This window comes from Camponotus floridanus, unplaced genomic scaffold (genome assembly GCF_003227725.1).
Source record: "Camponotus floridanus strain SB8 unplaced genomic scaffold, Cflo_v7.5 scaffold2, whole genome shotgun sequence".
Taxonomy (NCBI): domain Eukaryota; kingdom Metazoa; phylum Arthropoda; class Insecta; order Hymenoptera; family Formicidae; genus Camponotus; species Camponotus floridanus.
Genome location: NW_020229325.1, coordinates 6,503,124 through 6,516,458, shown reverse-complemented (window position 1 = coordinate 6,516,458; position 13,335 = coordinate 6,503,124). Strand labels below are relative to the sequence as shown.

At 34.5% G+C, this 13,335-nt stretch overlaps 4 protein-coding genes across 5 annotated transcripts; 2 read left to right on the top strand and 2 right to left on the bottom strand.

Moving 5' to 3' along the window:
• The first annotated feature begins 1,049 nt into the window (after positions 1-1,049).
• On the top strand, positions 1,050-3,875 carry LOC105257763 (tumor susceptibility gene 101 protein). The gene is made up of 8 exons (XM_011268612.3): positions 1,050-1,360; positions 1,482-1,566; positions 1,643-1,708; positions 1,810-1,973; positions 2,048-2,168; positions 2,249-2,478; positions 2,706-3,064; positions 3,215-3,875. The coding sequence occupies exons 1-8, from the start codon at positions 1,307-1,309 to the stop codon at positions 3,399-3,401; spliced, it is 1,266 nt and encodes a 421-aa protein (XP_011266914.2). The 5' UTR covers positions 1,050-1,306; the 3' UTR covers positions 3,402-3,875.
• On the bottom strand, positions 3,874-4,726 carry LOC109610467 (transmembrane protein 258). The gene is made up of 3 exons (XM_020029523.2): positions 4,557-4,726; positions 4,078-4,323; positions 3,874-3,985 (listed from the first exon to the last, which is right to left on the bottom strand). The coding sequence occupies exons 1-2, from the start codon at positions 4,557-4,559 to the stop codon at positions 4,084-4,086; spliced, it is 243 nt and encodes an 80-aa protein (XP_019885082.1). The 5' UTR covers positions 4,560-4,726; the 3' UTR covers positions 3,874-3,985; positions 4,078-4,083.
• An 875-nt stretch (positions 4,727-5,601) lies between these two features.
• Positions 5,602-10,998, top strand: LOC105257761 (serine/threonine-protein phosphatase 6 regulatory subunit 3). 2 transcript variants are annotated; one of them, XM_011268611.3, is made up of 18 exons: positions 5,602-6,170; positions 6,331-6,410; positions 6,528-6,679; positions 6,793-6,914; positions 7,184-7,354; positions 7,565-7,743; positions 7,821-7,934; positions 8,023-8,152; positions 8,355-8,507; positions 8,595-8,705; positions 8,764-8,828; positions 8,910-9,111; positions 9,285-9,371; positions 9,460-9,557; positions 9,789-9,828; positions 9,922-10,120; positions 10,216-10,633; positions 10,765-10,998. In XM_011268611.3, exons 1-18 carry the CDS (start codon positions 6,111-6,113, stop codon positions 10,886-10,888), a joined length of 2,505 nt encoding a protein of 834 aa, XP_011266913.1. In that variant the 5' UTR covers positions 5,602-6,110; the 3' UTR covers positions 10,889-10,998. The 2 variants fall into 2 exon arrangements, with proteins under 2 accessions (XP_011266913.1, XP_011266912.1); XM_011268610.3 differs by having other exon boundaries at positions 5,603-6,170; positions 9,747-9,828.
• Positions 10,999-12,242: 1,244 nt separating this feature from the next.
• On the bottom strand, positions 12,243-13,122 carry LOC105257760. The gene is made up of 3 exons (XM_011268609.3): positions 12,885-13,122; positions 12,622-12,702; positions 12,243-12,514 (listed from the first exon to the last, which is right to left on the bottom strand). Exons 1-3 carry the CDS (start codon positions 13,088-13,090, stop codon positions 12,451-12,453), a joined length of 351 nt encoding a protein of 116 aa, XP_011266911.1. The 5' UTR covers positions 13,091-13,122; the 3' UTR covers positions 12,243-12,450.
• Between the last annotated feature and the right edge of the window lie 213 nt (positions 13,123-13,335).

Here is a 13,335-nt window from a genome sequence, read left to right as displayed (position 1 = left end):
ATATATTTTCTGAGAATACTTATATCTCTTTTCGTGCGAACGATTTGCCAAAAAATGTAAACATATTCCAATATTAAAATGCTCAATGGCACTTTTTTATATTTTGTTCGTGTATTGTTGAGATAAAAATTGAACAAACAAGAATTTCATTATGAACATTTTTGAGCTTGATAATCTGTAATATATATATATTATTATATATAAGCATGTTCCAAAATTCACTGCCAGCGCTGAAAATCTATAGTTCACGTTACGTATATTATATACATATATTATAGGTAATTTAAGCTCTAAGCCTTAAGAAATTGACCAATCACAGTCGAATATTCTCTTTATACTTGACTGTGATTGGTCAATCTCCTAAGGCTTAAATTACCTATTGTAGACCCGGCCTTAGGTCAGACAATTATTTTATATAAATAACTTTATGTATCTTATACACACACATATATATATATATGTATATATATAAGATACACAAAGTTATTTATATAAAATAATTGTCTGTAATAAAGTATATTAGTATATTAGTAATAATATTATGACATTAAATCTATTATAAATATTTAATGCTATCTATATCTATTACATCTATATCTATTTAATTTATTATATATATATATATATATATATATATATAATAACAAAACTTACAATATTGTAAACTTACATCTATAAAGGCCTTTGCACGTACAAAAATTTTAGTCGTAACCGTAAGGTCGTAAGAAAACTGACAAATCATAGTCGAGTATTCTTTCTGCGATAAAAGAATAATCAACTGTGATTGGTCAGTTTTCTTACTATCTTACGGTTACGACTAAAATTTTTGTATATCAAAGGCCTTAAATTATTACACACATGTAAAAATCATTTATTACGCGATATATTTAGGTAGGCATTTAAACTAAATATTTAAATGGTGAGAGAGAACGAAAAACGAAAGAGTAAGCAAGAGAGAAGTTTAGATGGCGTTACTATTCAACTCCTTCATTTCGCGCACTCCATTTTGGCCAACACAAAATCGGAAGAGTTGCACTACTGTATATAGTATATACTGTGCCACAGTTGTCCATTTGTCCATTATGACATTTCGGATGACAGATTAGTGTGTAATTCGCGACTGCTTTTGATGATCTTATTGTGCGCTTGAAATTATCGTCACTTGACGATAACGCAAACAAGAACGCGACACTCGATGATCGTGTGTTGATTAGATCGTTTACGATTACGTAAATCGAGAAACGTAATTTCTTATCATCTGATAACACTAACGAGACTCATCGCTATCTTGATTTAGTTGGGTTAAATGGTGAAGATGACACCGTTGGATGAGGGAAGGATCAGACAAGGCTTGACTAAGGTATATAAACTCACGACCATCAACAAATACCTAACTTTTGATGTTTAATTATTATCAATAATAATCTTATAATGGTTATTGCAATAATGTTTGTAATATAAAAGGAGATCTTATCTTTCAGTATCAAAATCCAGATATAACAAAGAAACATGTAGTGAGTGTCTTAAATCTTTACAAAGGATTGGTTTTTGAGATTGAACCTTTTGGTGAGTTAAACTATTGATTGGAATATGTAATATTTTGTTATAGCTCAATTTATTGAAATTTACTGTTCAATTTCAGTCTTCAATGATGGCTCGCGCAAAGAGCTGCTCAACTTACAAGGAACTATACCTGTTGTTTATAAAGGTATTTTTTTTGTTTTCTTTTTTTAATAATCTCTAATAAATGAATTATACATTAAAACTATTAAATATTTTTTATTTCTCTGTTTGCTTATTTTTATATAGGCACTTGCTACAATATTCCAATCTGCATATGGCTGATGGATACGCATCCTAACAATGCACCTATGTGCTATGTTAAGCCAACAGCAGATATGCATATTAAAGTCAGTATGTTTGTGGATCATAATGGTAAAATCTATTTACCATATCTTCATGATTGGGTGCCTGTAAGTAGATTTATTTTATTGATTACTAATGTATAATTATATGGTGTATGTATTCTACTCTATTTGTTTCACAGCACAATTCAGATTTGCTTGCTCTAATTCAAGTTATGATTGTCACTTTTGGAGAGCAACCTCCAGTTTATGCCAAGTCGAGATCAGAAGTGCAACAGAGTTCTACGCCATATCCTGTTCAACGTAAATATACTTATATATAACCACAAATTTTTATTTTAATGTAATATCTCTTTCTCTTACAATGTAAATCTTTTCCACAGCGTTCATGCCTGTACCTGGTAGTGGAAATGTATCAAATTCCAATTTTCCACCATATCCACCAAGTTCTCAATACTCTGGTAGCAGCAATGTATATCCACCTTATCCGGCTACAGCATCTGGAGGATTTGCATATCCAGGTTCTTATGGTTCTTATGCTGGAACCACTCCCAGCTACCCGACACAAGGCTACAATGGCCCGTATCCATCTTATCCACCAGCTACACAACCGGTATCTCAATTATTATCATTTATCTATCTATGTGGAATTTTTATAATTATTAAGTATTTGCAATTATTATTATATAAATAGATCATTCATATTAGATATTTTTGCAATTATTATATAACTAGATAATTCATATTAAATGTTTGCAATTATTATTGTATGAATGGACTAACTAATAGCTAATAATTCATTACATGAGATTGATTAAAGATATGATTAATTTTTGCAAGTCACCGACAATACAGTCAGGTAGTTCCGGTAGCTCTGGTACGATCACAGAGGAACATATAAGGGCATCTCTGCTATCCGCGGTAGAAGATAAACTCCGACGTCGACTCAAGGAACAATTCTCGCAGTTACAAGCGGAACTTGAGACACTGCGACGAACGCAGCAAGAATTGACAAGCGGCTCATCGCATTTGACAGACTTATTTGAGAAACTCAGAAGAGAGAAGCAGGAACTTGAAAAAAACATAAATATCCTGCAAGATAAGGAAGCAGAACTGGAGAAAGAGATTGCTAAACTGTCCGATAATCAGTCTATAGATGTTGACGAAGCTGTTACTACCATAGCACCATTGTATAAACAGTAAGTGTATTTGTATAAATTGAACAATAAAATAAAATTATTTAGCATGATTAGATCTGATAACTGCAATTGAAAATTTAGAGGTTTAAGTTTCAAAGAAATAATTAATGAAAATATGGCTGATTGTAACATTACTCTTTCCATTTCCAGGATGCTAAATGCTTTCGCCGAAGAAGCAGCCACGGAAGATGCCATTTACTATCTCGCTGAAGGATTACGATCCGGCATCATAGATCTAGATGCATTCCTAAAGCAAGTCCGACAATTGTCGCGCAGACAATTTATGTTAAGGGCGCTGATGCAAAGATGTCGACAAAAAGCTGGTCTAGCTGGTTGAAAAATGCCTCTCTTGCACTTTGTTCTAGAGAAAGTGTGTTGCAATATATTCTGTTTTGTTATAAAATATCTCTTATTATATAATGAAGATGGAATAACTATAATTTACAACTCTTGCCAGTGTTGAAGAATATGGAGGATTATTTAATCAGCGGTAAGCCCCATCTTCTTCTGCTTTCAATAGAATGGAAGGCAAATCATTTTACATAAAGAAATATAAGAAAATGCATATATTTAATGAAGATACAGCAAATATTGCACATTTAAATATGAGAATAGATAATATTTCTTTTCATACAAGGCTATGTTACCATTATATATTATTGCATGATTAAACTAATTACGCTCGCGACCCGCGTTTGAGAAAAAAAAACGCTAGCCTTTATTTTTCCAAGGTGCAAAGAATTGTGTACCTGTTCTATAAACTTTTATGCCTTCATTGTGATAAAGAACAAATAAACTTATGCACGAAAAACATTCACAATTTATTTAATTGCAGCAATGAGATAAGATCTTACAAATAGATTTCTTTCAAACTTACTTAAACTCCATCACATTATTTATTATTTCCAGTCAATTAACAATCTGAAATGGAAACATTGAAAAGCGTGACATAACTTTTATATTTTGTGCTAACAAACATATATATATTTCCACTGTGACTTTCTTGACAGTACCTATAGCTATACGTAAATGCCAACCCAGAGTAATAGAAATAATACTCCAAAGCCAGAGAATAGCGCTGCAACTAAGGATATTAACAGCTCCTTGCATATGTCCCGCGTAAATTTAGTGCTTGTAACTTCGTATACGAAGAACCAAGCTGTGAAGAATATTCCAATTCCTAACAGTACTACAGCCAGCAATGGAAAAACAGCTGGATTCACTGGCGAGACATATCTCGTCATTGACTCGATTTCCACCTAAATTAAACAATTGAAATTGAATAAAATATAAAAAAAAAACACGTAAAATTGATTTATTTTATTTCTTTTTTTTTTTATTCGTGTTTCTTTTGACACATAATGTAAAGATTATTTAATTAATTCTTCTAGGTTATATGCAACTTGTATTAACCTTACTTCTGTTTTTATAAGAACTCCATTAAAAGAGATTATGTCTTTAAGAAAGAAAGAGGATAATAATTTCTACTTGCCATTTTTTTAAATTTGACGTCTTGACGTGGCTCGAAAGAATAATAAAACTAGCCGTACTTGAAGCCGCTGTTGAACGGCTAGTCGAGCATGGCGCACAAAGTTATCGAGATGGCAATCGAGTGAAAATATTTGTCTTACACCGTGTTTACATTTCGTACCCATTGCAATCATACTTATTAAAACTTTATTTATTAAGTAAAATAGCGCACATTTATTTTTTGCAGTTACTTCCTTCATACTTAATATTTTTTCCCTTTTCGAATCGAAATACGATAGACGTCTCGTTAAATGTAGAAAGTGCAAAAAGTGCACTTAGAACAGTTCGCTTTAATCACATCTCATTTTTCTTTTTTCCTTTTTCCTCCGATTATAAATATAATATATATAACTATTACAAATTAAATATAATACTATTCCGTTAAATATAACTATTCCATTTTAAATCTAGCCAAGAGAGAATTTTATACGCAAAACGCAGGCACTGACGAGATACTATTAAAGACCGACAGCCCTGGGTAAATTTTCGTAACCACCAAGTGGGCCCGGTGGACCCGGAGATAATAGAATATTGATGATATTTTCGGCCGTTTTGATTACATTGAAGACAGTTACAAGAGTTATTTAAATCATACGAGTATTTTAGGTCATTCTGCTATTGTTTTATTATCGAAAATGTATAAATCTTTTGTATATCTGTTTTAAAAATGACAAATTATGTATAAAATCGTTATTTTATTATCGACAATGTAAAGATTTTGTTACAGTAGCATTTTGCACGTTTTTTTCTGGTTTCGCTAAGTCCCATAAGACTGTCGGTCTTTAATAGTGGGAGCTTTCCAGTAACGACACAGAGCGACACAGAGTATCATTCTATCTTTGTTATTTACTGATATTGAAAGAAGATAGAATGATACGCTGTGTCGCTCTGTGTCGTAGCTGAAAAGCTCCCAGTATCTCGTCGGTGGCAAAACGCAGGCTGCTTCCGAGACGGAAGAGGACGATTCGAATTTTCGCGCTTCTCGTTTCGCGCATGCGCGCCTGCTCGCGCTCGAGAGCGTCCAGCCGCGCTCGTCTCACGTTGCTTCATATTTCGGAGCGAGTCCGGAGACTGGAGCTACGCGTATGTTTCGTCGTGCATCGTCTCGCAACAGCAGCATTAGCAGCCTCGGTCGCGAGTCAAGAGTCGCGGAGACGAGCTACCTACGAGGCGTCCGGAGAGGTGGTGGCGGCCAGGAGGCGCGAGGAGGTGGTTCGTAGAGTAGTGGCGAAGCGACGATAGGCGGTAGGGGACACGGCCCGTGTGTGACTCGCGCGCGCGACACAACGGAAGAGAATCGACAGGAACTGATATACGCGTACGTGCGATGTTAGCCGTTGGACGGGCCGTACGACGAGCTTGCACGACATCGTGTTACATCCTACGTTCCTCGTGCGCGCGTCCACGCGCCACGCCGATGCGAGTCGGGCGATCGTGCCAAGCTTCTCGGTAAATCGCGACGCGAATTTTACCCCATAAATATTGAGCCGCGGGCAATATAACCAACGGCCGCATCATGTTCTGGACGAATAATTACGTGTCATCGCCGCATATAGAGGCACTGCTCAACAAGGAGGCAAGTGATTTTTTTCTTCCCCCCCGAGCGTTTTTCCCCTTCGTTCCACTGGGTGGAAAAAAGTTCTCCCCCCCTGTTCCCCCTCCCCTCTACCTCTCCCTCCTCCGTTCAGTGTCATCGTCATCGGTGTCTAATGTCGCTTGTAAATTCGCGGTTGCAGGATGTCACACTGCACGAGTTGATGGACGAGGAGGATATTCTGCAGGAATGCAAGAGTCAGAATAAAAAATTGGTCGAGTAGTAAGTGGAAATATTAATTGGTTTCGTCAGATTCAAGTTTGCATCAGGCACATTTAGGCATAGATTATTATTTGTTATGAGAAAAATTGTCGCAATGATCGTGAATGTGATTGACAGTCTTACGAGGCCCGCCGTTATGGAAGAGTTGGTGACATTAGCTACTAAAGAACCCTCCACGGATATTGAAGAACGTTGGCGTTACAAGTATCCCAACGTCGCCTGCGAATTGCTCACATGCGATGTGCCTACATTAAATGAGAAATTGGCAGGTACTAGAAATATTCTATTGTTCTTTATACGAATAAGAGAGTACTCGCTAGTATTTATCTAGAAAATTATATAGATTTTATAAATATGCATTCTGAAATTCTCTTTTATTTAGGAGACGAGGCACTTTTGGCCAAATTATATTCTTTCATAGATACTGATCAGCCTCTAAATCCATTACTTGCGTCATTTTTTAGCAAAACTATCGGAGTGCTTGTTGCTCGTAAAAGTGATCAGGTATATATAACTATATATATATATACTTTTTTTTTCTTTATATATAGAGAAACAGATATAAATTTATACAGTATATATTTAAATAAGATGAATTAGTTGTACATATTTTTAATCGCAATATATAACTTTCTTTGAAATTGAAAGTCAATATGAGACTGATTTCAAGCTATTAGCAAATAATATATTAGTTAAATAATAAACTTTTTTTCTCTTGCCTCTCTCCTATGTTATCCATATACTTATCCATCCTATATTTCCATCTATTCCAGAATTGGTATTCCTATCAGTTCACATGCTTACAGGTTTTAGAATTTCTTAAAAGTCGTCAGAGATGCGTAGATTTATTGTTGCAACACTTAGAGACTTCTGCTATTATGGATCTAGTATTGAAACTTGTTACTCAGGTCGAGGGTAGTGATATGCGTCAAAACATATTAAATGTAAGATTTTTTTATACAGATTCTAATATATTACTATACTTACATAACATTATATTACTATATCATACATATACTATTATATTACTATATTTACTAATATATTACTATATTTGTTAGTATATTACTATAATAGTATATTAGATAATATATATATCTTTAACATTAGATATTTTTAAGATTCTTTTCTACATGTACGTATATGTTTGATAGTGGTTAGATAGTCAACATTTAGTGCAGAGATTGGTAAAGTTGTTAGCACCTACTTCAGAATCAACCAAACATGCCAATGCAGCGCAATTACTTTGCGATATGGTGGCAGTGGCCAGAGAAAATCAACGTACAACCACAGAGCGTACTGATCCAGATCCTATTTTAAATACTCTAGAATCGTGAGTATGCTTGTAAATGTACAATTAATTATTACAAGTTTTGTCTGAATATTCAAACAATAAATGTTCTGTTACAGAGGAGAAACTGTGAGCCTATTATTAGAAACTATTCTTACTGGAGAAAAGGTAGAAACTAGTATCGTTGGTGGAATACAAGTGCTTTTGGTACTTTTAGGTCAAAAAGCTAGCAAGTATGACGAGAATATTTTACGACATTAAGAAATTGCGTTTTGTAGATAAATATAAAGTACAATATATAATAATCTAAATTTTTTGCAGTGTTTCTAATGAGGGGGATATACATGGTAATGGCGATGAAGTCGCAGATAATGAGCAACGTATTAAAATTTCTAATGCTATTTTACCATATTTGGAACATCTTCACAAACTTCTTCTGGATCCGCCATATGTAACAGCTGCTTTTCACATTTTTCTATATAAAAATATTGTTTATTTTTTAAAATATATATAGACGTGCATGATGTGTGCGCACGCGCGTATGTGTGTGTGTGTATATGTGTGTAGATTATATACGCTTGTAGAGACATTATTATTATTAATGGAATAGTTTTTTACTGTATTTTAAGAACTACTAAATTTCTGTTGCACAGAAACCTGCCGTAAAAACAACCATTGGACTTTTAGAATGTCCATTGGGAAATACTCGTTTGCATGTAGCAAAGTTATTAAGTGCATTATTATCGACGGAAAATTTAAAGATCCATGAAAGTTTAGCAAATTTGGGAACATTCCAAACATTATTTGTAAGTGCTATGTTATAAGTACACATTTCAAGTACTATTATTATTTCGCCTTTATTTTATTACTTATTTGTATTTTAAATGTCACAGGATCTGTTTTTCAAATATACATGGAATAATTTCCTACATACACAAGTACAACAGTGCCTGGCCTTAGCTATTAATTGCGGACATCGGGATAATGATATTATTTATAATAATGTAAGTTACATATCTCTTACTACATGAAAAACATTAAATAACTCAATCACATTTTCAGATATTTATCAAGTGCAAATTAATAGAGAGGATCTTAGAAGCATGGGATAAAAATGAGAGTAAACAGTAAGATTTCCAAAAATAGTAATTTTTACCAAATAATACAAAAAATTTCTAGGATTATATAAAGTCACAATCTGATTATAGAACCAAGGAAAATGGTGTTCGTCAAGGCTATATGGGACATTTAATAAATATTGCAAACAATATTGTTACTCAATGTGAGAAAAGTAATATATTGGCCAGCTTTTTAAAGAACAATTTGTCACCCGAGTGTCTTAGTAAATGGGAAAATCTTGTGAATACACAATTGGTGGAGATTAATAAAGTTCATCAAACTGTGATGATGGTATATGTTAATATTGTATATATTCTTTATCATTAATATTATTTTATATATAATGTAATATTATTCTATATTATTTATTTATTGTTTCCTTTTTTTCTACATGATCCAGTACATGTATTACATTTATAGGAATTTAAAATAACAGCTAATTTTAATTACAATGGGATTTTTAGGGCGATCGAACTCCAATGTACCTGATGAGCTCTGAAGAAAATCCAGATGACTTCAATCCTTATTCACAAGAGATATACGTTCAACAGGTTCGCAAATAATACCTATATATTGATATATAAATTAGTCCAACTAGTACATTTTTTTTTATTTAACGTGCGATATTTTTGGTATTAGATGTACTCCAATTATCAGGGTCAACAAATTACGCCTCCATTCATCGAAAACTTCGGATTCCACGATGACGAGTTTAACGATGGTGATGATGCGCTTCAGTAAGTATATGTATTTATACATACAAAATATAGTCCTCACATCGTTAAAAAAGTGATAACACTACTAGGGTGGGGGGCAATCGTAGGGCTTGCCGGAGTCAAGAAAGCGCACATGTAAAGAGCGCGCGACGTAGTATCGTCATTATCATTTCTCCTCCACTGTTTTCTTTAAGAAATATAATATTATAGTAATCCAGTTGACCAATTAACAACGTTGGCCTTTACTCTCAGTGAAGAAGATCTCGACAAGCGAGAGGAGATGTTCAATAAGGTAGATATCTACAATATTTATCAAATAAAACACAAATAAATATATTGTATAATATTCGAAACTGAATGAGAAAATCAATTTTGTGTAATAAAGTTGTGCCAACAAAAACAAAAAGCCGGGCTTGAGGACTGCGGCAGCGGCCTAGAATGGGGCGACGAGGGCGAACTCACGTTCCAAACTGTGGTGGACAAGCGGGATTGGCACTCCAAGCAACAGCATCAAGACTCCAGTTCGTCGGACGAGGATGATGAAGATCCGCGCGACGTCCACATGGAGGTCGACACGACTGATCGTATGTTACTAAAGATTTTTGTATTAATTGTTATTCTCAAGCATTGTTTAATTATTTTATCGAAATAATTAACAACAAATTTCGCGAAATTTCAGCTTGGGATACTACCGAGTCGATGAACACCACCATACTTCCACCGGTTAATCCGTGGGACGTGGCGTCATCAGAGCCAGTGGAATCCACTGGTTGGGCCAATTTCGAAAATTTCGAAAATACATTAAGTATAGAAAACACCACGAGCGGAGATAACAAAACTATGTGCGACGAGCTTAAGAAGACTTCGGAAACGACGGCTGTGGACTTAACAGAAAAGAATATAGCTTTTAGCGAAAGTTTTGAAAACGAAAAAAGCAGAGGCTGTATAAGTAGTCAAGTGATTGAAAAGACTTGTGAGAAGAAAGATTTACCAGCTATGGAAACTAATCTCAGCAGCAGCAGCAGCAGCGAAAGCGATGAGAACAAGATGATTACCGTGGATGAGAATATCAATTCTAACAAATTGCCAGATGACAGGTATTTATACAACATTTAATTTTATCGAGATTAGAATATAATTTGTTGGAAATTTGTATTGCTAATTGTGGGAGTTTCAAGAACGTAAAGAAAATTGAAAATGTAAAGAAAGATGAAATTTTTGAATGTAGGCATTTGTTAACGACGGACGCCATAGAAAAAGAGAAGCCGTCATCAACTGAAGTTTCAGTAGCAGCAGCTTCTCTGAAAAGCACGCCCAACGATTCCATGTCGTTGTCTAAAGACACTAAATGAAATGACGTTTTCCCCTGCCTATGTTAGATACAATCTATGGCAATAGGAAGAGAAAATCATATCAGTATCGAATACGTGAGAATGATCGGAAGCATATTACGCCTTCTCTATTTTTTATTAGACACCACGTTAATTATGCTTTAAGGAAACGTTGACATTGGGCGCACACTGCGGTCCCGTTGCAGGGTATTTCTCTTCGAATAAATCCGAAATGCCGAAATCGACACGCTCAACTATAGCGAATAATTTGATGTTTATTATATATAGGTACATATACCCCTTTCCCCACTCCGTCCCTTTTTCTCTCCGAGTAACTAACGTCTACGAGTATCCGCGCGAAAATAAAGTCCTTCTCTTATCCCGTATATTTTACAATTATTATTAAGAGTTTCGTAAATTGTTATTTACACGTAGGTAACTGGTTTCTATCAAACTATAAAAACAGGGAGAAAGTAAAAAATGGACACAGCAAGAATGAATCACAATATGTGTATATTGTGTGCGACTTGCGCAATTTATATAGACAATTTATAGAGCATCATGACAGAAAGAGAGAGAGAGAGAGAGAGAGGAGACGTCATAAATTTCGTCGGAATCCACTCACGATATTTGGTTGATTTTTCACGGGACATTTAGTACTCTATATATATTTGTACATTATAGAAATACAGAGGAGAGAAATTTAAGAGGAGAGTTGTAGAGAACTGTAACGCCGTTTAATACTATGTAAGACTGGTATTCTCCACGAACTGGTGCTTTTGCTTATTCCTTCGATAAGGCAAAGGTACTTAGGTGCAGTGCCTACTGTCGTAATTGAATGTACGTTAGTTCAATGATGCGATACGAGCAGAACAAACGAAAGAAGAGAGAATCGAGAATATTTTTATTACCTTTTGTCGTAATATTTGGTCGAAATTTGTACACAATACCCTTTCCCTGTATTAATCGGGGCTGTCAAACTTGCGCGCTTATTTGCATTCCAATAAAAAAAAAAGAGAAAGGAAGAAAAGATTTCTACGTACGTTTAAGCGACTGTTAAAAGTCTTTCACGAAGATCTTCCACAAGTAAATAGCGTTAAATTGCAGAAACTAATATGTGTGTTGCGCATGCTCCAACCGAGCTAACTTACTACGTATTCTATCATTCTGCGAATTATGTTACCTGATTGTTCCGCGACTTTCTTCTGCCTCGCAGGTTTTGCAGCAGCAATGTGTTTATAGCGTTGTACACGAAATATATTGTTCATAATTAAATGATAAAATAATAAAACATTTATTCTAAATCCCAAAAATGTCGTCTCACGACGTTTATATAAGTTTGACATCGCGAAATATTTTATAAATTGCGTACGCATCGTATTGTTACACTTTACGCTTTATTATCATTATGTTATAATCTTATACAATATCAGTAATTTACCATGTACATTCACATATCTAAAAAATATCGATTCCGTAAACGTCTTAACAGTAATCTATCATTTTGATTCTCACTTTCGGTCTCCATAAATGCATCTCAAGCGCGTAATTTTGTATCTACATTCGTTTCATGATAAAAGGATTCATAAGGAATATTCGTCTTTCTGATTCGGTGGATCGTATAACGATATATCGATTTTTTCGTGTCTGCAAGATGTAAAAAAAATTGATAAAACGTTGAAGCGATACATTCGTACGAATTAATTATTTCTCGTTGACGGGAGGATGAGAAAAAAGATAAAACGTCGCATTACCTTTCGGTACTTTCGCTAGTCGTTGCGTTATCCGTATCTGTAAGAATTCCAATCTCGTAGACTACAGCTTTTACCACGTATCTGAAAACGACAAGAAACATTTGTCGAATCTCCTTTTTTCTTCTTTCGTGATAATATTAAAAATATGTTTAAAAAAAATATATATATATATTTTTAAAAAATATATATATTTTTTTTTTAAATATATATATTTTAAAAAATATATATATATTATATTTTTTTTTAGAAAAAAGAAAACTTACACGTCAGTGTTGGCCCCAATTTCCGTGGAATTATCCGTCGAATTAACCGTCGAATTCTCGGATATCAAATTTTGATATTCCTGCGTGAGATCCGGCAAAGGATTGGCATTCGTTTGCTGCAACGTTGTTAATAACGACATTAATACAAGTATTAAGAGCACAATCTGAGACGGGCAAAGGAATCGACATGCGACGACGCGCGACATTTTAAAGTAACAGAGACCTTAGTCTTTTCCATCGCCACTTTTATAGCTACGAGCATCTGTCCCTCGTTAACACCTCGTCTTAAATACGTAGATACTTTTGCATTACGTATTCTCGATCTCTTCATAAGTGGTAGCGGAAAATTTCCGCGTCCGATTGTGCGTGTGAGCGATGCAATCGCGTTAGGTTTCGTGAAGGCAAACATATATTTGTGAAGCGTGAAAAGCGTGAAAAAAGAGGATGGATA

What these genes read in the sequence shown, in the direction of transcription:
- LOC105257763 (XM_011268612.3), top strand. Translation starts at nt 1,307, where the DNA reads ATGGTGAAGATGACACCGTTGGATGAGGGAAGGATCAGACAAGGCTTG. An exon ending in TCAGACAAGGCTTGACTAAG is followed by an intron (nt 1,361 to 1,481) that starts GTATATAAACTC and finishes CTTATCTTTCAG; the next exon opens with TATCAAAATCCAGATATAAC. An exon ending in TACGCCATATCCTGTTCAAC is followed by an intron (nt 2,169 to 2,248) that starts GTAAATATACTT and finishes TCTTTTCCACAG; the next exon opens with CGTTCATGCCTGTACCTGGT.
- LOC105257761 (XM_011268610.3), top strand. Translation starts at nt 6,111, where the DNA reads ATGTTCTGGACGAATAATTACGTGTCATCGCCGCATATAGAGGCACTG. An exon ending in TTGCTCGTAAAAGTGATCAG is followed by an intron (nt 6,915 to 7,183) that starts GTATATATAACT and finishes CATCTATTCCAG; the next exon opens with AATTGGTATTCCTATCAGTT. An exon ending in GGAGGTCGACACGACTGATC is followed by an intron (nt 10,121 to 10,215) that starts GTATGTTACTAA and finishes GCGAAATTTCAG; the next exon opens with CTTGGGATACTACCGAGTCG.
- LOC105257760 (XM_011268609.3), bottom strand. Translation starts at nt 13,090, where the DNA reads ATGTCGCGCGTCGTCGCATGTCGATTCCTTTGCCCGTCTCAGATTGTG. An exon ending in ATTGGGGCCAACACTGACGT is followed by an intron (nt 12,703 to 12,884) that starts GTAAGTTTTCTT and finishes TGTCGTTTTCAG; the next exon opens with ATACGTGGTAAAAGCTGTAG. An exon ending in ACTAGCGAAAGTACCGAAAG is followed by an intron (nt 12,515 to 12,621) that starts GTAATGCGACGT and finishes TACATCTTGCAG; the next exon opens with ACACGAAAAAATCGATATAT.